The 24,297-nt window shown below is 30.6% G+C and overlaps 7 protein-coding genes across 27 annotated transcripts in view; 3 read left to right on the forward strand and 4 right to left on the reverse strand.

Moving 5' to 3' along the window:
• LOC138186190 (very low-density lipoprotein receptor) overlaps positions 1-2,623 on the reverse strand; it is a 64,749-nt gene extending 62,126 nt beyond the window's left edge. For 4 of the 7 annotated variants that reach the window (XM_069125785.1, XM_069125784.1, XM_069125783.1 and 1 more), the window contains exon 1: positions 1,950-2,623. In XM_069125785.1, the coding sequence (XP_068981886.1) occupies positions 1,950-2,043 (94 nt within the window). In that variant the 5' untranslated portion in view covers positions 2,044-2,623. The remainder of the gene's footprint in view (positions 1-1,949) is intronic. The other 3 variants (XM_069125787.1, XM_069125788.1, XM_069125786.1) reach the window with 1 other exon arrangement.
• Positions 2,624-3,097: 474 nt separating this feature from the next.
• Positions 3,098-4,930, reverse strand: LOC138186149 (WD repeat domain-containing protein 83). Of its 3 annotated transcripts, none has more exons than XM_069125714.1 (5): positions 4,806-4,930; positions 4,383-4,496; positions 4,035-4,278; positions 3,679-3,905; positions 3,098-3,599 (listed from the first exon to the last, which is right to left on the reverse strand). In XM_069125714.1, exons 2-5 carry the CDS (start codon positions 4,453-4,455, stop codon positions 3,232-3,234), a joined length of 912 nt encoding a protein of 303 aa, XP_068981815.1. In that variant the 5' UTR covers positions 4,456-4,496; positions 4,806-4,930; the 3' UTR covers positions 3,098-3,231. The 3 variants fall into 3 exon arrangements, with proteins under 3 accessions (XP_068981815.1, XP_068981816.1, XP_068981817.1); XM_069125715.1 differs by having other exon boundaries at positions 4,644-4,897; XM_069125716.1 differs by lacking the exon at positions 4,806-4,930 and adding an exon at positions 4,553-4,615.
• On the forward strand, positions 4,927-6,865 carry Josd (Josephin domain containing). 4 transcript variants are annotated; one of them, XM_069125721.1, is made up of 6 exons: positions 4,927-5,096; positions 5,228-5,426; positions 5,555-5,769; positions 5,936-6,116; positions 6,212-6,462; positions 6,575-6,865. In XM_069125721.1, the coding sequence occupies exons 2-6, from the start codon at positions 5,373-5,375 to the stop codon at positions 6,579-6,581; spliced, it is 708 nt and encodes a 235-aa protein (XP_068981822.1). In that variant the 5' UTR covers positions 4,927-5,096; positions 5,228-5,372; the 3' UTR covers positions 6,582-6,865. The 4 variants fall into 4 exon arrangements, with proteins under 4 accessions (XP_068981822.1, XP_068981821.1, XP_068981819.1 ...); XM_069125720.1 differs by having other exon boundaries at positions 4,936-5,121; XM_069125718.1 differs by having other exon boundaries at positions 4,939-5,426.
• An 853-nt stretch (positions 6,866-7,718) lies between these two features.
• LOC138186146 (probable cytosolic Fe-S cluster assembly factor AGAP009023) lies at positions 7,719-10,572 on the reverse strand. Of its 5 annotated transcripts, none has more exons than XM_069125709.1 (8): positions 10,447-10,572; positions 9,701-9,772; positions 9,548-9,643; positions 9,304-9,462; positions 8,936-9,206; positions 8,598-8,846; positions 8,158-8,535; positions 7,719-8,086 (listed from the first exon to the last, which is right to left on the reverse strand). In XM_069125709.1, exons 2-8 carry the CDS (start codon positions 9,764-9,766, stop codon positions 7,845-7,847), a joined length of 1,461 nt encoding a protein of 486 aa, XP_068981810.1. In that variant the 5' UTR covers positions 9,767-9,772; positions 10,447-10,572; the 3' UTR covers positions 7,719-7,844. The 5 variants fall into 5 exon arrangements, with proteins under 5 accessions (XP_068981810.1, XP_068981809.1, XP_068981808.1 ...); XM_069125708.1 differs by having other exon boundaries at positions 10,366-10,464; XM_069125707.1 differs by lacking the exon at positions 10,447-10,572 and adding an exon at positions 10,225-10,302.
• Positions 10,147-12,074, forward strand: LOC138186160 (dynein axonemal light chain 4). 3 transcript variants are annotated; one of them, XM_069125730.1, is made up of 3 exons: positions 10,465-10,574; positions 10,664-10,725; positions 11,116-12,074. In XM_069125730.1, the coding sequence occupies exons 2-3, from the start codon at positions 10,666-10,668 to the stop codon at positions 11,362-11,364; spliced, it is 309 nt and encodes a 102-aa protein (XP_068981831.1). In that variant the 5' UTR covers positions 10,465-10,574; positions 10,664-10,665; the 3' UTR covers positions 11,365-12,074. The 3 variants fall into 3 exon arrangements, with proteins under 3 accessions (XP_068981832.1, XP_068981831.1, XP_068981830.1); XM_069125731.1 differs by lacking the exons at positions 10,465-10,574; positions 10,664-10,725 and adding an exon at positions 10,147-10,287; XM_069125729.1 differs by lacking the exon at positions 10,465-10,574 and having other exon boundaries at positions 10,584-10,725.
• Positions 12,075-12,149: 75 nt separating this feature from the next.
• Positions 12,150-18,514, reverse strand: l(3)76BDm (trafficking protein particle complex subunit 8 homolog l(3)76BDm). 3 transcript variants are annotated; one of them, XM_069125700.1, is made up of 11 exons: positions 18,389-18,514; positions 18,123-18,296; positions 17,241-17,682; positions 16,915-17,160; positions 16,352-16,849; positions 15,703-16,222; positions 15,417-15,602; positions 14,539-15,267; positions 14,289-14,451; positions 13,123-14,197; positions 12,150-13,051 (listed from the first exon to the last, which is right to left on the reverse strand). In XM_069125700.1, exons 1-11 carry the CDS (start codon positions 18,420-18,422, stop codon positions 12,784-12,786), a joined length of 4,335 nt encoding a protein of 1,444 aa, XP_068981801.1. In that variant the 5' UTR covers positions 18,423-18,514; the 3' UTR covers positions 12,150-12,783. The 3 variants fall into 3 exon arrangements, with proteins under 3 accessions (XP_068981801.1, XP_068981800.1, XP_068981802.1); XM_069125699.1 differs by having other exon boundaries at positions 14,539-15,279; positions 18,389-18,513; XM_069125701.1 differs by having other exon boundaries at positions 14,539-15,279; positions 18,123-18,494.
• Positions 18,515-19,461: 947 nt separating this feature from the next.
• Positions 19,462-23,118, forward strand: GTPBP1 (GTP-binding protein 1). 2 transcript variants are annotated; one of them, XM_069125703.1, is made up of 11 exons: positions 19,462-19,612; positions 20,146-20,533; positions 20,604-20,715; positions 20,803-20,983; positions 21,067-21,245; positions 21,346-21,498; positions 21,575-21,824; positions 21,905-22,049; positions 22,132-22,450; positions 22,535-22,812; positions 22,889-23,118. In XM_069125703.1, the coding sequence occupies exons 2-11, from the start codon at positions 20,432-20,434 to the stop codon at positions 23,072-23,074; spliced, it is 1,905 nt and encodes a 634-aa protein (XP_068981804.1). In that variant the 5' UTR covers positions 19,462-19,612; positions 20,146-20,431; the 3' UTR covers positions 23,075-23,118. The 2 variants fall into 2 exon arrangements, with proteins under 2 accessions (XP_068981804.1, XP_068981803.1); XM_069125702.1 differs by having other exon boundaries at positions 19,483-19,699.
• Positions 23,119-24,297: the final 1,179 nt, after the last annotated feature.

Here is a 24,297-nt window from a genome sequence, read left to right on the forward strand (position 1 = left end):
TTCTAACTCTTGTAAATTTACCGATATTGTTAATTGGCAAATTATCGGATAAAACGGCTTTGATATGTACGACCTGTACCAGCTGTAACGACGATGTTTCAACGATTCAGCATCGTCTCTCAGAGATATTATATCGCATGTACGAATAGAGTGTATCAATAGAGCAGAGTATAAGCGATCACCAATGAAAGACTTGAATATGAGAATAGAAAACGATCGAACAAAACTTACCGATAATTGAAGAATACTAGATCACATACTATTTTATATCATTATTAATCTATATATGCACAATTAAGCATTACGAGCAAGCACAATTAACCATTGATCTTTAATTCGTTGATGCGCGTTTCACGTACCACGTGTCCACCATGTATTTCGATACATGTTCAAAAGCGCCATCTAAATATCTCTAATGCCTATATATTTCACAGTTTTATTAAAATTACATACTTTCGTGAAATATATCATGTAAAAAAGAAATATATATATATATGTACATAACGTTTTTCAACGAAAACCGAAACAAATGCGACCACTTAAAGTGACAATCTCTATGATGTTAAGCGCGTAAAAGTAATTGTTTCCCGATTAACACAAAAATTCAATTCGACGGTGACGTTGACAATAAAATGATAAAATACGTTTTTCGTTTGTCAGATAGAGAACACGTTTTATTGCTTGCTTAAAAACTGATGATATTCAAAGAGAAAATAATGGATAAAAAACAAAAATAGCTCGAATTTGTATAATGCCTTTACGACGAAAATGCTTGCAATAATTTAATCTCGTTTCTCTGTACGCATTATTAAAATTTAATAACAATATTCGTTTGTTATATCGAGGCATGAATTCGTCTCGTTTCCTTTGTATTCTCGTTCGTGCACATTTCCCAGTATCGATAATAATTTTACTGTCAATCTTTTTTGCTTATTTTATACCGATCAATTATTCCTTTGAAGAAATTATTGAATTATCGAATAACGCTATAATACAAAAGAAAAAGAGTAAGAAACGAGGTGAAAATACAATATATGTACAAATCGAACAAATCGACGGTCAACTGTTTCTCCAGCCCTCCTTTTACTCTTATTTCGTGAATAACCGTTATTTTAATTGTCATCGTACGCATGAACCCGCCATACCAATTATCTTGAAATTTGATACTTAATTTACGAAGGGAATTCATTGCATTCTATCCTTTTTTAATCTTATTGTAAGCGTTAGTTGTTATATCTTGCACAAAACTATTGAAACTATTGAAAATATAGAAAATTAATTCAGATAAAAGTCAATCTTTCTGTTTATCAATTTTTTCACAAATATCACCTATATATTTGATCCTCCAAATCCTCCAAGAATCGTTTAAAAAGTATAAAAAAAGATCAGTTTCCACAGTTCTGAAGAACTTATGAAAAGAATATTATTCTAAAAAGAACGAACGCTCTACTATTTATTAGATTTAATTACTACTAAGAAACTCTTTGTGCCACCTATAAACAGAAAAAAGAAGAAAAGTAAACAATTTGCCCTAAATGCTAAATGAAGAAACATAGCGTGGTAATGTGGGATAAAATCTTCACGTGCTTCCATCTATCGCGGTCTTCCCCCATTTTCAGACCAACTCTACTCACTACTGGTCACACCACCAGCATCCCTTTCACAAAGATCGTAGATACCGAGTTATACGTCAGATATATTTTTCATAACGGCGACTGTCCTCCTTTCTCGCGTCCTACGTCCGCCGAAATTAAAACTTTTCATTGAAAATGTATGCGAAAGACGTCGATTATGTAAGCGCGACATTAGCGCATGGCACATACCATACGTATTTTGTCAATCAACAATATCGTGCAACTTACATACAATTTCAATGGGAAAACGTTCCTATCGATATTTTTACTTATTCCCCACTGTTCGATTGACAGAGATCGAGAAATGAAACTTACTGTCAGTGGAGAAAGCATCAGCCGCTGCGAGAAAGCCGAATATAGTCAGCAAATACAGCGGCGAAAGTACAAGCAGACGACAGCTTCGCCCCATAACAACCCTCTTTCGTTGCACACCCGGTTTCTCCTTCGTCTTTTCCACCACCACTCTCTCAAACACTACTAACACTGACACCGAGATATTTCGAATACGATTTCTACGGTTCGCTGTTGTTTTGTGTCACGATTCCTTTTTCTTGTCTTTCGAAACCGATGACTTTGACAGCCGGCAAGCCGGAAGGATCGATCAACAACAACAACAACAACAATCCTCACACACGATGTACTGACTGATTATCGATAAAATCTGGTAAGACCACGCGGTCCAACAGCCTCTACCATGCATCGGGCAAGTCACAGATCTTCAATCATGTATATGCAAACAGCTAACAATTCAGAGTGGCTGCGTGCTCGAGTACAGAATAAAAAGTGCACTCCACGAAGTGGTTGAGACTGGCAGGCCCGCCCCGTGTGCAAGCACCTCCGTGTCCCTCGTTGTATATCTCTTGCTCCCTCTTTTCGCTCTATCTTTTGCGCTTCCTATACCAGCCCGTTATACTTTCTTCCTCTTGCGCAGATATTCTATTTCACTCTAAGCTACAAAATTCTTCTCTCTTTCTCTCTTTCTCTTTCCCTCTCCCGGGCGAGACGGCGACGACTGACGACCACTGATTCTGACGCACCGGTATCGCGCCACCTGCGCGCGCAAGCACTCCCTCTCGTTCGTCTCCTCTGATCTTCTTCTTCTCGCCCTTCCCCCCCCCCCTGCCCCTCTCATCGTACTCTCTCTCTCTCTCTCTCTCTCTCACTCTCTCTCCCTCCCTCTCTCTCTCTCTCTGCCACGCTACTGTTAAAGTTACGCTATGTGCGTACTCGTAGCCTGTTTCTTTAACTGTATATCATGACCCAGCTTAACCTAACCCATTTTCTATCTGTTTAATAAGCAGGTGAAAGATATCTGTACGGCACAATCGCAAAGATATTCTAAGAACAAATATCCAATAGTCGGAAGTTCACATTCATTTTATCAGTCTTATATATAAAAAAGATATGAATAATTAAGCTCTGGTAATTATGAAATCAATATCATGGATGGTATAAACGCAATATTTCTTCAACATTTTATTTTTTTATTCAATGCTGGACGAACGAATGGTCCTCTACTATAATTATTTTCATTTTTGACCGGCGCTCGAAAATGTATATACAAAAATCATAATTACACAGCTAATTTATAAAAGTATCACTCTTGCATCGATGTGGTATTCCACATTAATATACTTGGTCCATTAGTAGCTAAGAAACAGTTTGTTTGCGGGTGAACGCTTAATGATACTATAGGATGTTTCGTCGGTTTAAATCCTGAAAGTCTCGCAACTACTTTTTGAGAAACTAGATCCCATATCCATAGTTTCCCATCTGCGGATCCAGAAATAATGCGAGTGTCCTGAGTGTCGACGCTTGATTCTAAACACAAATTATTCGCCACGTGGCCAGTGAATTCTCCGAGCAATTCTCCTGAATCTTTATCCATCAATCTAACCACACCATCGGCACAACTAACAACTATGCATTGACCATCTCTTGTGAAGCTGGCGCATGTTACTGCATCTGTAATAATACGTTTAATGACAACTTGATCGCATTTTTATCTTATTTTATTTTATTCGTCATATTATGTACTACCAACCTCCCATATAGTCTGTATACAATTCACCTACACGAATATCATATCTACGTATTTTCCCATCGAACGAAGCTGTTAGAACTTCATGATCTGATACTCTAACGCTAGACACAGAATCCTTAGCTTCGTTTAAACATTGCGCAGGTTCTAATGTTTTGGATCTGATATCCCACAACATAACCGAGTTATCTCTGGATCCAGAAATAACCATAGAAGATTCTTCGTTGAATCTGATATTAGAAAGGAAGTAGAAATAGATTCTTCGCTGATTCTGACATTACAGAAAAATGTATCTATATATAGAAAATATTATATCAAAACGTATATACAAGGGTACCAGTAATTTTTTGATAATATACCTTACGGTATTAACAGGTCCTGCATGGCCCCTTAAACGCCGAACCGGAGTTCCAGTTGCTACATCCCAAAGAATAACTGATTTATCCAATCCGCAGGACACTATTTGACTACTATCGCAAGATGCACTACTATCCATTACTTCGTCACCGTGTCCTCCATACGTTTTTAACGTAACACCTCTATACGGATTCCATAATTTTAACTTTCTATCAGATCCACACGTTAAACAATAAGCACCATCAACTGGAAAAAATATTAGATATAAATCAATATTATTTAACAATAAAAAAAACAATCAACGTCATTAAATAAAAGTTACTTTAAATATATATATATAACCTACGTACCACTAAATCGTACAGCTCTGACGGCTCCTTGTTTACAATCTATTTCTTTGACAAGTTTATAATCAATTTCCATTTTAAATTTGATTAAAGTACATCACTTAGGTATAATACTTTCTGCGAAAAGAGAAGTTAATCGATATATTTTAAATTTTATTTATTATATTTCCTACTTAATTGTTCAACGTTTCCATATTTTTGCCATTTCAAAACAAACTTCATGTATATGTATAGAATGTAGTGGCCCTTACAGGTTGTCCATACTTATAGCGTAATGTAGTATATGCTGTCAATTATATATGTGCGTGTATGCGTTAGGCGCTCTTTCACTAACATTGTAATTGATAAACATTCACGTGATAATATGAGAAATCGATTATTTAAAATACAAGCTTTAAAGAATAGATAAATTTTGCAGATACTAACCGATGCTAGTGAAGTATTAGTAGTCCAAAAATATCCAATCACCGCTACGGAAAACTAGTTTAAACAAGGATAGTATGTGTTACGTGTAGGTTCAAATCACTTTTTATACCTGTCGTGTATTACTGATTACTGTTGAATATTCTCGTTTACCAATAAAAAGGAAGACCATGTAATTGTAAACGTTTCGCCAAGATATGTGATGAATCAATTGCGAATGAACATTAATAAATAATATATTTATTGATGTTTACCAAAAATAAATTTCAATCCATTCTGTAATCGTATTCGAAGGTGACAGTATTTGTTCCTTGCCATAGTATGTATGCTTTGACAACAATTGTTTAGTACTTAATATAATCTCTTATTAGATTTGAATAAATAACAGATTCTACTCACTACGTTATAAGGTATTACGTTAATAGGTTATCATAGTTGTCACGATATAACGTGAACTACGTGTACGCTATTAAACTTTATATATGTGATAAAGATATTAATAAACGATGCATATAATTAATTGGTAAAATTGTTAACATAAACATATATAACAAAAATTATGTAAATAAAATGGTTGCAAACATAGCAGCTGATATGACCGGATCCATATACCATGAGAGACAAGTAATTATCAAGTGTTTCATGTTTCTAGTTCATAATCAAGCGACATATAGAAATATATTGTGTATATACGTGTAAGCATTATTCTTGCATATACCATATGTCTATATATATGATTATTATTCTTACAGGTGAAAGAGCTTTGCGCATTACATGCATTAAATAATTTATTTCAAGAAAGAGGATTTAGTAAACAGGAATTAGACCAAATTTGTTATAGCTTAAGTCCAGATGTATGGATAAATCCCCATAAATCACTGTTAGGACTTGGTAATTATGACATTAATGTTATTATGGCGGCATTACAACGAAGAGGACGTGAAGCAGTTTGGTTTGATAAACGCAGGTTTGTTTAGTTCAATAAATATACTAATACTTAATTGTACACATAAAACTATATATATATGTGTGTGCATGGGTATGTGTGTATATATATACACACACACACACACACACACACACATGCCCTCACACACACATAAACGTATACATTTGTGGGATTTTTTTCTCAGAGATCCAAAATGTCTGTGTTTAGATAATATTGAAGGTTTTATATTAAATGTACCAACAGAATATAAATTAGGATTCGTATTACTACCCTTGAAAAGACGACATTGGATTGCCCTGAAGAAAATTCATGGTGCCTTTTATAATCTTGACTCGAAACTTGATTCTCCTCAGCTTATTGGGAAAGTCAGTTAATTCTTTATTCTTTAATATTAATAAATACCGTGCATCGACGTATTAATAATTATATTGGCTTTTACTTTTCAATAATGTCCTATTAGGAAAATGATTTACTTATATATCTAAAGGACCAGATAGATAGTAAGGAAAAGGAATTATTTCTTGTCGTATCAAGGGAGATAGATAATAATCAAGGATGGCTAATAAATACATATGCAAATAAAGAAGGGATTAATACAGATCATGATAGTATCACGTACATTGAAGACGGCTATATGGAAATGAATTTGAAGAAAGAAGTGTCTGCAGAAATGAATGAAAATGAAAAATCATTAGATAACAAAAATTCTAGGTAATTAAAGACCTTTTAATTTACTTAATCTATGTATTCAATGCTTCAGGCCAAAATAAATTAAAGGTTAAAGCGACAATAGTCCATTAATAAACAAAGTTCTATGTTCAAGGAATTGAAAAGAGAAGTGAAAGTTTACAAATTATAAATGTTACATACAAATTTTCTTGCACCAAAGAAAAGGATGTAACTATTTCATTCTATTTAAGTCAACACCATTTGATTAAGATATGTGATTGTGTTCTTAAATTCGTCATATTTTTATAAAAACGATGAAAATTTTAGCATGATAAAAGATAAATAATGGCGCAATTATGAATGCATAATATGTTGCCAATTATTAATATTTATATAGATTTTTTATAAATCGTTATTATGATAAATTAATATATGTATATATATTGTTATTTATTTCACAAATATTTTATCTACAATAATTTGCAGTTGTGAAATCAGAATTTCGTGTATTAATTCGTTATTTATTTACAACATTTGTATTCTTTTAATATTGTCTCATCAGTATTATTTAATGCGCATCCTTAAATACTATATTAAATTAATAGATTGTTTTATCAAAGTATGTACATTGCTTTGTTTAATTAATATTTGGTGATTGAAGCGAAGTTAATTTATTACTCTATAGATAAATAAACTACAGAATATAGAATTATAATATTGCTGCACTGTTAGACAAGTGTTATACTCTAGTATGTTTTTCTAAAAAGTTTCATTCTTTCTTAGTATTTGTTACTAGTCACACTAGATTATTTAATTAAACAATGTGAATAACTATAAAAGACAATCTTTTATACTTTCAACATGAACATCGCAATACAAATACGATAAATATTAATCGGTATACAATCTATGTACCCTTTTATATTTGCTGTACATTTCAACAACGTATTTAAAAACTCAGTTGTATGATTATTATTTTGTAATGAGATACACCTCTTATTCACTATACTATATGTTCCATTTTTCTGAATATCTATATTTAATAAATTTGTTGTTTAAATAAAAAAATGCATCTTTTATTATTATCTAATATCTGTATCTGTATCTAATTACATAAGTAATTAGATAGCCTGTCTAAGATGAGATATTCATCTAATGTGCAATGCTAAATTTATATTTATACTAAATTTCAGTGTTTATTACTAAAAATATGGATTTAAATATTTATAAAATTTATTTGTTATATTCTTAAGTCAATATTCACCAATATTTAACATTAACGCAATAATACACGAATAACGGTAATATAATGAATGTTTAATTAACCATAATTAACAATATAAATATAATATGAATTAAACAATACATTGAGTGATATACATTATACAGAAAATACCTAAGTTAACTACAAAGGTTTTGCATAATTACCATTTTATGGCAAGAGCTGTATCTGATTTCTTTATTTCATGATACTGTGTGTGGAAATACGACAAAGCTTTATCTGTACACTCTCCTCCTAACCAATCTCTATATAAATTCTGCACTACTGTATTTTGTTCGGGATTACTCCGAGGAAGTTCTCTATATATAGATTCTAACTGTAACGCCAGTTCACGTGGTTGAATATTACTTGAGGGTCTAATCTGCGCTCCCCCATTAAGACATCCTATCAATTGAATTAAAATTTACACTGAAAAGGTATTATTAACATTGTAACATTCTTCAAATAAAACTTACCGCAGGGACACGCCATAACTTCGACATAATCATATGAACACTTTCCGCGTTTCAATTTTTGTACAAGATTTTGTATATTTCGAAATCCATTGGCAATTGCAAATGTTAATAGCGTGCGGCCATCCTTCTGAAAGACTGCTTCTTGAAAATCAGGATTTCTCAGATTTTTAAATTCAACTGTTATATCTGTTTCATCGAATAGATGTTTTGCAGCATAATGAAGAATAAATTCTGCATAACCTCCAGATCCTGAACCGCTATGGCCAAGTAAATTGGTTTTAGAATATTCCATTTGCGATTCAAACAGTTTTTCAACTTCCCTTTCACGTATTTCATTTATTGACACATTATACTCGCTAAGCATTTGTTCTATTTCAACTAGGGAAAGAAACATAACTTAAACAAATGCAATACACGTGTTTCAAATTTCAAATGCTTACTTGGAGTTATGACACAATCTACGTCTCTAAATTTCCTTTCATAGTTATAAAAATCTTCTCTAGATGCTTCCAATTTCTTATCATAACAAGGCATAACAGTAACATGATAAACTTGTTCTGGTAAAAGGTCCATAGTTTCAGCTAAATGATATTTGACTAATGATCCCATAATTTGTTGAGGGGATTTTGTAACACTTATATATGGAAGTATAAAATTGCCATGTGTCTTTTCAGCGTAACAAACCCAACCTGTATTTAAAAATGTTTAAACATTGTTTGATCCTTATTACATTATATGAAAAAAGTATTGCTGCACAAAATTATGATATATTAATTACCAGGACAAGAAGAAGACAACATGGGTAATTGACTTTTTGCACCCTCTTTAGCTGCTTTGTAACGTTCTATAAATTCTTTAGCAGACTCTAAAAGGGCAAGGTCATCAGCCACAGTCATATCTAAAACTATGTCTGCTCCTAGCTGATAAAAGTATCCAGCAAGTTTATTTAACGCTTGTTCTGGATTAAGACTATAATGTTTTGCTACGGATAATACTGCTTGTACTGAGAGGCTGACAACAATAAACGTTGAACGTGCATCATCTTTGCTCTATAAAACATATATATAAGACAGATAAATTTGTTATATCTTATTAGTTCTTGACATTTAATATAAAAATAAATGCTGTCTTAATGTCAATCATTACCTGATGGCGCTGAGAAACCTTCTCTTTAAACACTCGCATTAATTCTTCCTGACTTTGCTGCGTAACTAATACACTTTCTGCAGATGTAATACAACCACTACAAGCTAAACAATCAGCAAGTGTGATTTCAACTTTCTGTAATTTTTCTGATTGTCCAGCCTAACGGACATACAATAAATATACCGTAAAATAGTTTATAACTTTAATTCAATACTATAATAAATATATACAATTAATAATTTACTTCATTTAATGCAAAAGGTGTCCCGTCTTCCTCAATTTTTATTTTTGCGCCAGTTTTGCTTTTTGACTTTTGAATTTCTATGGGTTTGATACATTCCTGCAAAGAAAGCCCCATACAATTTATTGCTATAAAATTATAAAGTAGTAAAACTACCTGTGAAGGTGTAATAAAGTCATCTAGATCTGTAATTTGTAATGCTCCACTAAATCGCGATGTCATGTTTATCTGAAAAGAATATTCGAACTTTAGTTATTATATAAATACTATTAATTGGTATGTAAATTCAATATACTCTTTAAAACAATATAATGGAACTATTTTATACGTATAGCTCAGAGCATAAACGTTCTTGTTTATATTAAATCAAGCGTAAATATGAAATAGTCAGTATAGTAATAATGTCATAAATTCAATGTTACATCGTTATAAATATAACGTTGTAGGATTATAACGTAATAAATAAATATGCAATACTGATATTATATAATATTAATATAAATGTTATTCCTGTTTGCTTTTAGTTCAATCGATTTCAAATATAACCTCATTTTTAATTACTAGATAAGAAAGTATTCAAACTATTTAATATGACTATTTGATATAAATAATTGTTTCGAACGTAAGAAAATTAATCAGGATTGGCTTTATCTAAGTATCGTCCCTTGTTTCTTAATTACACGTGGCCCATGAAATACTATAACTTTGCGTTGAAAAGTTTTTTTCATACAACAATAAATAAGGTAAATATTTAGCTGAGCCATACTATATATCCTTGTAGTACATAGATCATTCAATAAATAAGTGAAATTAATATGTACATTTCTGTGAATTTGTTATGCGGCATTTAAATAAGCTGCACGCAACGAAACTTGTATTGATATTGTATGTATCTCCACTACTTGTCCGCTTATTCTTCCCTCCGATCGTACATATACTAGAGTGTATGTACCTACACCATCATATTTTTCCCACCACGTCGAAGTGGTGTCATGAGTCTTGTGCTCGTGCTTGTGTGTCTAGTTCAGGGGTAAGTACGCGCCTGTAAGATGGCAATATCCTCAGTGTCGCTTAAAGAAGGGTTCCACTTGATACGATTTCTATGAAATTTTTATTCAGAAATGACTGAAGTAAAGAAAGATGACGTTGTTAAGATATTACATACGTATCCTCTTTGTAGAGTAAGTAAAATATTATTTATATATTACATCGTAAATTGTATTTAAAAAGAAATAAGTCTGGTTTCTTTTATCAATAGCGTTTGATCAATAGGAAAAGTCATTATTACGGGAAATAGTATCCTTATGCACACAGTTTAATTTTATTAAATTTTCTATTAAACAATCATTTCAATGTTATTATTTGTTATTATTATAATCATTTCAACATCATATGATGTTATTATGAAATGAATTTAAGCAATTCATTTAATAGGACGATATATATTTAAATTAGAAAATTCTATTCATATTATATAGAAATTAAGTAATTTATGAAAATTCTTTTTTTTTCAAGATTATTGTATTATTTATTTTATATTGACATTATTATATTTGTGGCGTTCGTTCCAGAAATGCGATATGTCGGATGAAATGAAACAAGAAGCAATGGAATTGTGCGTCACCGCGGCAGAAAAATATGCGGATAATTATGAAAGCGTTTCTCGGATGATCAAAGAGGCAATGGATAAGAAATTCGGTGCGTCTTGGCATACAGTCGTCGGCGAAGGCTACGGATTTGAAATAACTTATCAACTTAAACATCTATTATACATGTACTGTGCTGGAAATTTAGCGATATGCATATGGAAATCAGCATAGTGATATTTACAAAAATTGATATACAAACAAATGTACAAATGGCGTAATTATGATTTTTTAAAAAGACTATTTCTACGCAAAACGATTTTTGTTTTAAACAATGCCGAAACTATTATCATATTGTACAAATCAAATATTTTTCAATAATTATTATCGATCGCGAATAGGCACATTTGCAATATTAATGTTGAAACACATTCATATATACATAAAAGATAGATTTGACTACAATTTAAAAATTTCCCTCAATACAGTACATAAAATAAAAGACTAATAAGAAGCGATTTATAATTTTTATACAAATGAAGGACTATACACGTAAAATGATATATAATTATTGGAATATTAATTATTTCGGAAAATTTTATGACGTTCTATGATATGATGTAGATCTTAAAAATTTCTTAAAAATTCTTCGGTATTATTCAATTAGATGAAAAATATATTAATAAATTGATATTGAAATTTTTTCGTCGTGATATTATCATACAAAATGTAAAATATTACGCATAATATTATGCTGAATTATGTCATTATCGTTATTATTATTATGTATGTGCGTGCGAATTGCATATATATACAAATACAGCGCGTTAATATGCATATGATTTATTGTATTTGTTTGTGATATTATTTATTTGTATAAAAATCTTTTGTGGAGTTGTTATGTAAAATATATGTAATACATGTTATTGTGTATAATATAATATTTAAATTCTGGATCAATTGTTATTAATATATGCAATATCGTTCAATTTTATAATGTAATAAGCCATGTAATATGATTATTGTTTAAACATTTATTTCAGTGGTTTAATTACAGTATTATTTCATAGACTTATCAAGACATGTTGTTATATGTTCTCGTACAAGGACGATTTAAGTTTTATTGTAAGAAAGGTATCGTTTATTTATAATATAATCATTTATCTGTTACAGGATTCCGCGGCTACAAGTCTATACAGTTTTCTCTTTATTTTGATTTAAAAAATATGAAATGCTGGTGCAAAAAATATGTTACAATATTCCTGTTACAGTTTCAACATTTACGCGGAGAATTACAACTGAGCATATTTTTATATTTAATGTGTTCAGTGTATTAATTTATGAGAATGTAATTTACAAAATTCTTTTCACAGATTATTATTTCATCAGGATTCAGCGATTATTACGTATTCTGTAATAAGCAATTTGTATACTTAACAAGATTTATAGTTCTACACCTTAAACAATGGGATACATTTAAAATAATACATGTCTCAGCTTCACAAAAAGTGTCACAACGACAATTAAATGTTTACTATATATTTACATAGTACGGATTTTAAATTAGATAAACAAAATTTATTACACTAAATTTAATAACAGTAATAGTAGTAGTATTAATTGTATTAATAATAATATTTCTATATTTTTAAATTATTTACTATCACCGTTAATAATACATATGCTTTCCATTTTCCACTTCTGCAAGATGAATTCTCTAGTATTTACAACCCTTGCAGAAACTTCTACACGCGCTGCTAGATCATACGTTCCAGGTGCTGGAAGTACAGCCTGTAAGTTTACGGTACTGCTGGTCAATGGCTCTACGTGAGAACAAATTGCTGAGTGACAAGCATATCTGTAGTACGCAGAAGCTTGCGGAGAATACAACTGTGACTTTATATTTGGCAAATGACTTTCGCTAAAAACATATAGGGTAAATTATAATACGACCCATAAAAATGTTTTAAAATTACCTTTAGTAGTATTTACCTGCTAGTACCTATTGTATTGATTTTAATATCAATCTGTGATTCTAAATGATTTTGTATATACATTATTACTGGAATGAAACACAATCGATTTTCATTAAAATTATGTGTGATCTCTCTATCATGACTCAAAGAAAATGAAATCATATTTTTCAAAAATTCTGTTTCCGACGCTTGTTCCTTATTAGTTACAGCCAAAGAATCAAGTACGTTTCTATCTGGACCAAAGATCTTCAAACGCCCAGCATATTCGTTTGATTCAACGTGAACTTCTTTGGGGTGTTTATACGTTTTACTCAAATATTGTATATCGAGATGATGTTGACCGATTGCCTGCCTCGTAATAATTCCATTTTCAATTATTCTCGCTCGCCATTTGAGAATTAAAGTAGAATTTAGTGCCATAGTAGCAGATAAGGACTTCTGTTCATCACTTTGTGGTAATCGTTGAGATTGCTGTACTTCAGCTATGTTTTCATTGATGTCTAACGATGGAATATCCTTTCTTTGTATGAAATTGATGTACGGATAACCTGCATCTGAATCAATACATTCGTTTTCTTGAGTTAAAGATACATCAGAAAACTTCGACTCATTTTTGCCCTTTTTTCTTAGCTTTAACATTAAATGAAACATTTCTTGAAACTGTATCTTAACATTTGTCGACAAAACCGATGAACTAAATATAGACCATGTATCACTTTCGAACAATACTTTGGACAACAAGATTTCACTTGTGATTAAGTCATGAATTTGATTTGCATTTTTAATGCAAATTATTAAGTTTAATGTAGGTGAAACATCCTTAAATAATACACTTCTCGAAGCAATCGCGCTAATTTGTATGGAATCTAAAACTGTAAAATGCCACGTGTGTCTACAAAGTCGGTGTTTTATCGCGCTTCTTAAATCAGTGTTTTCGTAATAAAAAAGTAAATCTAAACAATGAATCCCTTTTTCATGTGGCGCTCGAATCCAAAATGGTATTATATGCGTTTCTCCAACATTCAATATATCGTTAGTGGAAGGTAATGGAATCTTTAATATGAGCCTATTGTTTCTCTTTGTCATATGTTCTGAAATCATAAATAAAATACTAGTATAATATTACTTTCAACTCAATCAATTTCAATCATTGAATGAAATCAGTACGGAAGTTTTATTTACTTTCTTGCGTGTCTACGTATTCATCTCCTAACGAGAGAAGTTTTGCGTCTGTAGATGCCAAGTAAATGTTTGACAAAGGCGAATTGCCCACATTTTTCAATGTTATATCTATTTTTTGAATTTCACCACATAGCATTTCTGCAGAGAGTTTGCTAAAGAAAATCTAAAAATAAATATTTATTAACCATATTGTACAGATATTGTACGATATTGAATACTTAACATATAACTGCATCGTAATATTAAATACCTGCATAAATGGAGCTTTTTCAATAATATTCATTTCTAATCTATAATCTACACCATATATATTTGTACCAGGTTTCTCTTTAATATTTTTTAATCTGGGTCCCCTAATTTCAAACAATCTTTTCCCAGTAATAGCTATTGTCGGATTAACAACTGGTGGATCTACTACATGAGTCGGATTAGATAAATCATAACTCAAACCTAATGTCTTTAATTCTCCTACTTCTTTTGGTATAAGACACAGCGTAACATTTTGTTTAGATGTTGGTTGTAAAATAATTTTTTCGATCACTTGTGCATCCACTAGCGTTAAATTCTCTGGTGATCTCGTTTCATTTGTAACTTGTCCATTGGCCGAAGTAAATGACCATAATAAAGTCACATTAGACAATGGCAGCGGTATGTGTAATGGATTATATAATTCAATGAAAAAATGTACTGGTTCGTTCAAAACTGCATTTGGTTTTACACTGTTATTACTTGTCTTAGAATATAGCGCAACTGTAGGTCTGAATATCATAGGAGGAGATCCCTGAGCCTCTGTAATTAACATTTCTTCCATTCTTGCCCATCTTACATCATCACATTCTTCAGTATCAAATGAAACATGACTCGCAGGAATATTATTTTCATGTGACTTAGCTATGGGACCATAAAATACTTTAATGTCATTATTATCTATTAATGGTAAAGGCAAGATAGGAAGCTCTTGAGAATTCGATAAACCTTCCTGTAACAATAACTATAATATATAATTAATGTGGTAATCAGCATATATATCTATCTAACTATCTATCTATCAATCTATCTATTTATCCATCCATCTACACACACACACACACATTATGGATTATATTTTATAACTATACTTATACATACATTGTGGATATGTAAAAATTCACGTAAAAATGCAGCTTGTTGTGAAGCTGGTTGTTTACTGGAAACATTTAGTAATTTCTCAAATGCTTTAACTGCTTCACTAACTTGTTTTAATGATGCTGCTTGTCTACCAATTGTAAAATGTATGTGATCTTCTGCCAATGACCAACCTCTTCCACTATATACCTAAGAATATGATAATTTAATATAAAGATTTAATATATATATATAAATATATATAATTTAGTTATATAACTTGGTTATATAAGAGTTAATTAAAGAATACCTGGTAAGCTTGTTGATAACATCGCAATGAATGTTTTCGTTGACCTGCTTTTGAAAAACGATGACCAGCAAGAACAGCATGAAATGCGTACTTGCGCATCATCTTTGGCCCAATAAAACAATAAGCAGCTTGTTCCAACAAGAGTGCAGAACGTAAATCCGAATCTTCACTGGTCATGCGAATCAATTGTTTAGCAGCCTCTCCATATAAGCTTTTACCTTTCAAACATTCTGCACTGAGCAATGTTGCTCTTGTTGCAAATTGGGGCATTTTACAACTAGTCGAATAAGTCAATATTGCATCATCCATATATTCGATAGTCTTCCTATTAGTTTCACCTTGCATAAATGCACTTAAAGCAGCCATTTCAAGAGCACCTGCATAATAGAGCCAAGCTTGATCTGCTGCAAAATCTCTTTTTGCGCTATGATATGTTTGGTAAGCAAGTGAATAGTGACCGAACATAAAACATAAGTCACCTAAGCGACGCAATTGCAATTCTGGTGATTCTGTTGTATAACTGAAATCCAAACAAACTGAAACTTTATATATTTATATATGCATATTTATATATGCTACGTATTACTTTTGTTATATCTAATACTAGTAATTTGCTATTATTTAACAAGATGATATATAATAAACATACATTACAGCATTTGACGGAGTAGGTCCTGGTATTCCAGGTTTATTTGTTCCAAACCATCGTCTTGTAGCGCTAAAAAGCGATCTACTGACTCCCTTTTTATTTGAAATTACATCATTTAGCAAACCAATTTGTTTCTCTACATATGGTAACAAACATTTTAAACAAAATTCTGTTATTAATGCTCGTACTCTTTCAAGATCTTGCGTAGATAATCTAGCACCATGTTGTGTTGCTACGTGACTAGGAGAATCTGCCCAAACATTTATATTTATTGGTGTATCAGTGATTATTTGTCCCTTTCCGTGCAACACAGAACTTCTTGACTTGTCAGCTGTTGGACTTAAAGGATGAATTGTAACGGAAACAGCTTCCTGACCAATTTCTAAATGTGTACTTGTTGATTCGGATATTTCAGAAGAGAAACTTATAGCGTCATTTAAATCTGGAGAAACCAATACAGAATTCTGTGGAGCTATTGGTGTTCCAGCCTGGCTTGTTCTAAAATATGAAATACACATTCACAATTATTTCATAAACTTTTGAGAAATACAGTAGAAGCATACTTTTCAGTATCTGTCGTAACTTCATTTGGCATAGAAGAAACACCACTAGTATCTACAGGTGTGCGAGGAGAACTATTCTGTTCACTACCTCCTAATACTTCTGAATGTTTTACTAAAAATTGACTCCAAGGATCTGGTAAATGAATATTATCATCAACTTGACCTGGGGGTCTTGAATTCATTTGTAATAAAAAACAATTATTAGCACCATAAATGTTCTTCATATCCGTAAAAACTTTCTCAGCCCTATAAAAATTACAAATAATTAATTTTAATAATAATTGGTATTTTCTACATAAAGAAGCCACGAAATAAAAAATAAATACTTGTTCCTGTCATCTTGTAAAGTATCATGTACTAAGATATAATATCTTAGCGTATTGTTATTAAACCATTTTGGCAATTTTCCAGGTATATTTTGGTGTAATTGGGCACCCATATTTTGTATCTTCTCTAAAGGATTGTCCTCCACTGTGGAAACTATTATCATACAAGCAAGAAAATGTTTTGTGAATTCATGATCCGATGGAAATTGAACACTTAAAAACATTTCTCTCCATGCTTCAAACCAAGGAACCGATACTGGTATATCAAGCTCTGTTGTGCCAATTTGAATAGTAGTTGTATGTTCACACATGGCTGAACTAACTGCTTCATTTAACATTTTTCTGGCAATACTTGGTTCTGGTGGTTGCGCATTAACATCTTGTATAAAAAGACGAAGATTTCTAACACTAATAGTATTTCCTTGCGGGTCTTTAAAATGACCTATAAGAATAAAAAATAAACCTATTGATATTTCACAATAATACACATAATATAATATGTAATTTGTGAAATAAATCTAAAGATAATTGAAAATTCAAATTTATTTATGCGCAATTATGATTATTTCATAATTTACTTATTGTTTTGTTATGAAACACTGTTGTTTGCTGTATTTCTTTTCTTTTTCTTTTTTAACATTTTATGAACTATTCGTCATAATTGTTTAAATATTAAAAGTATGTAACAAAAGCTTGCATTTAATAAAACAATAGTAATACAGTATAACAAAATAAAACATTTTTTATTTATCATTATATAAAATTTCGCCTTTGTTACATCTAGTTATAGCATTTACTTATTCTAATGAGTAATTTTAATGATGTAATTAATGCGACAGTGCCTAGTGTAGTAATGAATGAGAAAAATTACCAACTTCTTACCTTCGGTATTTAGCTTACAAAACGGTTGTAGAAGTTCAACGAATGATAAATTGTTTTTTTGACATACAGCATCAGCTGCGGTTGAACATATCGCAGCGATTTGTGGTGAAAAGGCATTGCTTATAAACTCACGAGGGGTTAACTTACATTGAGCCATGATACTTGCTAGAAAATCTACAGATAATCAAGGTTACGTTCTACTAATATGTAGAATTATACGATTACAACCATTTTGGGCGTTAAGTTACTATCGTTTATTGGCTTACAATTAGAAGTTGACAGAAGCCAAACTTTCAACATATCCCAAAGTAATAGTAAACATCTTCAATGAACAGCTGTTCTGTGAAGATTTACCCGTGAAGGGTAAAAATATGGAGATGAGACATACATATCATAATATTAGACGGAAGTGTTTATAAGCGGAAATTCTATCTATAATTTTTTGCACATTCAATCCTATAAATGGTAGATGTTCGAAAAAACTTCTTAAAGCGCAAGAATGCTTGATTATTCCATGAAATATAAGAAGCAGATAATATAACAATTATATACTTAAGGCTATTGAATTATATAGTATGTCCTGTTTTCCGTTTCCAAGTAGTATGTCCGAACAAATTTGCTTCTAGTTTAATAAGATTTACTTTATTATATAATAATCATATCATTTATATTTGCTGGATGAAAAGCTTAATTTACCGAGCGTGTGAACTTAACAACTCTTAATTAATCAACTGATAGTTATTTTTGTATATAAAAATCTTAATTCTTCATATATTGATTCTTATATGTGTATCTACATATTACAATCATATGAAGGAATTAATATGTCGAACATAATTCAAGAATTTTGTAGGAATGTTACAGTTTCTTGTGGATATATATAGCCATATTTCCTTCAATCATGCGTATACATTTTCATATCTTAAAATAAATAATATTTCATAAATCTTCTGTAACATCGTATTTATTGTTAACTTAAATGCGCATGGTTAACAATAAAGATTTTTATCGTTAGACTGTGAATTTTTATGCATCTATGGGAAATTTAAAGGTGCAAAAATGCATACAATATGTAAACATATATAAAACATCTAAAGTAAAGCATTTACTTAAGAAATACATATATATATATATATATATTAATAGATGAAATAAATTTCTATTTATAGGTTCTATCTTCTTAGTTATGTTCGTAAAAACATAAAAATGCACAAAACTCTGTATTCTATTTATCATATTTTATCACATACATGTTCTAGATTGTTTATACATGTTTCGATTTGAAAATTGGAATATTATGAATTAGAAATCGCACAAGTAACAGAATCGATCACGAAAGGAGCATCGAGAGTATCGTATCACCTTAACCATCGATAAGTATTGTCGATGTTTCACAATCTACCTAGCACACAGCATACGCAATAATTGCTTTAGATTTTAGATCATCTTGGACGGAATGATCGGATCGCGCAATCGTTGACAACTTTTTCGTAAGCACATCGATGTTTTAAGTCATGTTAACGTTTAGTTTGTGATTACGCGAAGAAATAATACATAATATGAACATATTGTAACAGGTAAAAAGATATGATTACTCTTATGTAAACTGACTGGTAGCTTTTATATTGTTTCACATTCGAATTGTACGTACGATAACTTAGCAGTATGTTAGGAGTAAATTTCTTCGAAGATAAACAAATTCTTATTCATATAAAAAGTCGATCAAGATATTCGTCTATAATAAATTGAAATATAGATTCCTGTAACAGAAATGATCAAGACCTTATTTTTTAGTATTATTTAAATCTCACCACTCAATGTATATATTCAGCTTATTGTTATGAATACACACTGTACATATATACCTATGCGTACTAATTATCAAAAATATAAATTAATCTTAATGTGTTTAATATATGTAGTTCTGTTTATATGCCTGAATTAAAAATATACACATGTATATATTTTATCGAATTTTATATTTAAAGTTTAATATGAGAATATCTTGTTCTTTATATTACAGCTGAGGAACAAATGATATGTATAAGATATTTATACAGACCTTGCATACTTAATTATTTAATTAATATTAATGTTAAATCAATATTACAATCCCAGAGACAAAGAGACAATTAGTTAGTATGTATGTACTAATACCAAGAATCTATAGAATAAGATTTGGATTTAAATATTGGAAGATGTTTATTATACCAACGTGTCAGTAGACAATTTAAATTTCTATCTGAATGATTATATATGAATCAACATAATTTATCACGCTATAAAAATATACGATATAAAAGCATAACATGGCAGGGAATGGGTCTATCATAATACCAAACATAAAACAATTACATGAGAATGATCATGTATCTAATACAAATGTAGATTACTCTAGCATTAGAGGAAAGGTAGGTTCCATGATACTTTATTTCAATAACATATAATTTTATGATAATAATGAATTACAATTGATTTCAGAATGTTTTAGTTAGTCCATCGGAGGATCAATACGAATTGTTACTTAGACGCTTAAGAGAGAGAGTTCAAGATGGTGGCAGTGAAACAATTTTTGATATTGGTATCGGCGAAGGTTTGTATAATAACTTTTACGAGGTTTATATTTATAACTCTTAAACGTTTATATTTATAAAAATATTTATAATTTATTTTATCTTAGACGGTTCAGAAGATGGTTTAAAAGAAGATGAATACGAAGCATCTGTTGCTACTTTACAGTCTCTTGCTGCAACATTGGAAGCAGACTGTGTACTTCTGCGTCAAAGTAAAGTAGATCAAGGTCTTATAGGTCAATATCTGGTGCGGAGACGGTTAGATAGGCAGGATTTCCTAGAAATCAGGTTTATATTTTAAATAATGTACATAAGGATAGAATAAATGTAATGCTATTAGAGAAACTTAGTTTAACAGATTTTAATTAAAGAGTGGCTGTTGTTGGCAATGTTGATGCCGGAAAATCAACACTTTTGGGTGTATTGACACACGGAGAGCTCGATAATGGTCGAGGCTTGGCGCGTCAAAAATTATTTCGACATAAACACGAAGCCGAAACAGGACGTACTAGTTCCGTTGGAAACGACATTCTCGGATTTGATAGCGTTGGTATGAAAGAAGATTGATGTGCCAAATGTTAAATGTTATATCTTTATATTATGTATATTGTAATATATGTATGTATGATAAACACATATTTTGCATCTAGGTAATGTAGTAAATAAACCAGAGCATGGATCCTTGGATTGGGTTAAAATATGTGAGAAGTCATCTAAAGTTATTACATTCATTGATCTTGCTGGACATGAAAGATATTTAAAAACAACTGTTTTTGGAATGACAGGACATGCCCCTGACTTTGGTAAAACCTTTTTGATAATGTTATTTAAAAAACATCTATGTACATCTATCTTAATGCATAAACATTTAATATTTAGGTATGTTAATGGTTGGAGCAAATGCTGGTATTGTTGGAATGACAAAGGAACATCTAGGTTTAGCTTTAGCTCTATCAGTTCCAGTATTTGTTGTAGTTACGAAAATTGACATGTGTCCACCAAATATATTACAAGAAAATTTAAGGCTGTTAATAAGGATCTTAAAGTCCCCGGGTTGTAGGAAAGTACCCGTTACGGTAAAAACGCCTGATGATGTTGTCGTTAGCGCTACTAATTTTGTATCAGAACGGTCAGCTTTTATTTTTGTACAATATTATATTGTCCTTGTATGAATATACAAATATTTCATTTATTAATATATTTATACAGATTATGTCCTATTTTTCAAGTATCGAACGTAACAGGAGAAAATTTGAATCTTCTCAAGATGTTTCTAAATTTATTAACTGCAAGAATGATTAGTCATGAAGATGAACCAGCAGAATTCCAAATAGATGATACATACTCAGTGCCAGTTAGTATTTTATAACATATATTAGAAGTCTTAGCTGTAGAACGAAAAATTTTCTTCATTTTATATTCCTGCACCCTTCCAGGGAGTTGGTACCGTAGTTTCTGGCACAACATTGAAAGGTGTCATTAAGCTAAACGACACTCTATTATTAGGACCTGATCCTTTAGGTCGTTTTATTCCAATCGCAGTAAAAAGTATACACAGGAAGAGAATGCCTGTTCGTGAAGTGAGAGGTGGTCAAACTGCTAGTTTTGCATTGAAAAAAATTAAAAGATCACAAATTAGAAAAGGTATGGTAATGGTTGCACAAGCATTAAATCCTCAGGCTTCTTGGGAATTTGAGGGGGAAATTCTTGTACTACATCATCCTACAACAATAAGTTCTTGTTACCAAGCAATGGGTAATTCTCTTTTTCTATCTGAATCTTTTAATTATTCAAATTCATTGTATTTTTATGCTTAAAATTATTTAAAATCATTTTCAGTACATTGTGGAAGCATAAGGCAGACAGCATCCATAATTTCTATGTCGCAAGATTGTTTAAGAACAGGAGACAAAGCTTTAGTACGTTTTAGATTTATAAAGCATCCCGAATATATAAAACCAGGACAAAGAATAGTATTTAGAGAAGGGCGTACTAAAGCAGTGGGCAATGTAGTGAAACTTATTCCATATTCTAGTACCACAGTCATACAAACATGTAGAGCCAATAAACCAAATAAAACATCTCAAAATCGACAGAGCTCATCATCTACGATGCAAGTACGTAATAAAGATATTTTTTTCATGCAGAAATATGAGAATTTTGGGTAATGTTAAATTATTATTTGTCCATTAGTCATTAGATACAACCGAAACAAATTCTTCATTAGAAGGACAGACATCAAAGCAAGAAAATTTGCTTCAAAAATCTAATAAACGACAAAATAAAAAAGGTAGAGGACGAAAAGGAGGACGATCTCATAATACTGTAAATAGTATTATTCAACCACTGTCAGAACAAAATCCTCCTACAAAACTGTGAACTGTGTCTATGTACAAAGCACTTAAACATGTACACACACACACATACATCCTATATATAGAGCTTATTTTGCAACTTTCGAAAATTAATAACAAACATCTTTTTATTCATAAGAGATCGTTGTTTTTTTAATAATGTAAATTCAAACGAAATTTACAGATATTTTTTATTTAATTTTCGAGAACTGTAAAGAGAGTATACTGTTTATATATAAAACATATTATTTTATATATAAACATATATTATTTTAATAGTTATTTATATTAAAACATATATAAAATTATAACGTATATTAATGACAATTTTATGTAGTCTGGGGTTACTTGTATCCTTAAGGATCGTGATCTTTCACCTTGAAGTATAAAAGTAACCCCTGAACTGTTTCATATAACGCACATCGTGCTCTCAACCCTATTAGAGTACAAATCGTCTTTCACATTTTGATTAAATTATCAAAAATATAGAAATGTCGTTTTTAGAACGATAAAATGACAAAATATACGTTGTTATTCATAAAGTGTTTTATTTTTATAAACACAAGTGTATCTTAAAATAGTATTAAGTAAATATAATATATATATATATATATATATATATATCTGTTTCTTTTACTACTATCGAGCACCTATATCGTAATTGTTAATGCCTTTTTGAAATTTTATCAAAAGTATATTCAGATGTTCTTTCCTCGTATGATAATATTTGTGCTTATTAAGATAAAATTTCGAAAAAATTATTAATTTTTCGAATATAGCATTGTACTATTATAAATGATGTATTAGAAATATTTATCTATTGTAATATATTTGCTGTAGTTGTAATATAAAATTCATTTTTATGCATGTGAAAAGAACAAGATTCTTACAGAAAAAATATAAAATAACATTAGATATGCAGCATATGAAATTATATTGTATAAAATTTTTATATTAAATACACTGTAGCACATCCAAGAAAGATCTTTTCAACAGAAAGAAAATGTAAACTAATTACAGAACAAGTGTTGGTTAAAAAATAAAAATATTGAATGAGAATATATGGATACTTATGAATTAGTAATATAAAAGGGAGTTTAAGATGATAAAAGAAATATTAACAATATCACATTTAATAATAACAAAATAGATAGAAAGGAAACAGAAGAAAAATATAAGATGTATAATTTAATGAATTATTAATTAGTTATTATTAACTAATACGAATCATATTGTAGATGTACAAGT

This window comes from Bombus flavifrons, chromosome 13 (assembly GCF_040668555.2).
Source record: "Bombus flavifrons isolate JBK064 chromosome 13, iyBomFlav1_principal, whole genome shotgun sequence".
NCBI classification, from domain to species: domain Eukaryota; kingdom Metazoa; phylum Arthropoda; class Insecta; order Hymenoptera; family Apidae; genus Bombus; species Bombus flavifrons.

Bases quoted from the DNA above. Each gene is read 5' to 3' on its own strand.
- LOC138186149 (XM_069125714.1), bottom strand. From the start codon at position 4,455: ATGGAAATTGATTATAAACTTGTCAAAGAAATAGATTGTAAACAAGGA. The intron at 4,279-4,382 runs GTACGTAGGTTA...TATTTTTTCCAG, and splicing joins CAGAGCTGTACGATTTAGTG to TTGATGGTGCTTATTGTTTA. The intron at 3,906-4,034 runs GTATATTATCAA...TTCTAATATCAG, and splicing joins GGACCTGTTAATACCGTAAG to ATTCAACGAAGAATCTTCTA.
- Josd (XM_069125721.1), top strand. From the start codon at position 5,373: ATGGTTGCAAACATAGCAGCTGATATGACCGGATCCATATACCATGAG. The intron at 5,770-5,935 runs GTTTGTTTAGTT...TTTTTTTCTCAG, and splicing joins GTTTGGTTTGATAAACGCAG to AGATCCAAAATGTCTGTGTT. The intron at 6,117-6,211 runs GTCAGTTAATTC...ATGTCCTATTAG, and splicing joins CTCCTCAGCTTATTGGGAAA to GAAAATGATTTACTTATATA.
- LOC138186146 (XM_069125707.1), bottom strand. From the start codon at position 10,272: ATGAAAAAAACTTTTCAACGCAAAGTTATAGTATTTCATGGGCCACGT. The intron at 9,644-9,700 runs GTAGTTTTACTA...CTTTCTTTGCAG, and splicing joins ACTTTATTACACCTTCACAG to GAATGTATCAAACCCATAGA. The intron at 8,087-8,157 runs GTAAGTTTTATT...TTCAATTGATAG, and splicing joins AGTTATGGCGTGTCCCTGCG to GATGTCTTAATGGGGGAGCG.
- LOC138186160 (XM_069125730.1), top strand. From the start codon at position 10,666: ATGACTGAAGTAAAGAAAGATGACGTTGTTAAGATATTACATACGTAT. The intron at 10,726-11,115 runs GTAAGTAAAATA...CGTTCGTTCCAG, and splicing joins ATACGTATCCTCTTTGTAGA to AAATGCGATATGTCGGATGA.
- GTPBP1 (XM_069125703.1), top strand. From the start codon at position 20,432: ATGGCAGGGAATGGGTCTATCATAATACCAAACATAAAACAATTACAT. The intron at 22,451-22,534 runs GTAATTCTCTTT...AATCATTTTCAG, and splicing joins TTCTTGTTACCAAGCAATGG to TACATTGTGGAAGCATAAGG. The intron at 22,813-22,888 runs GTACGTAATAAA...TTTGTCCATTAG, and splicing joins GCTCATCATCTACGATGCAA to TCATTAGATACAACCGAAAC.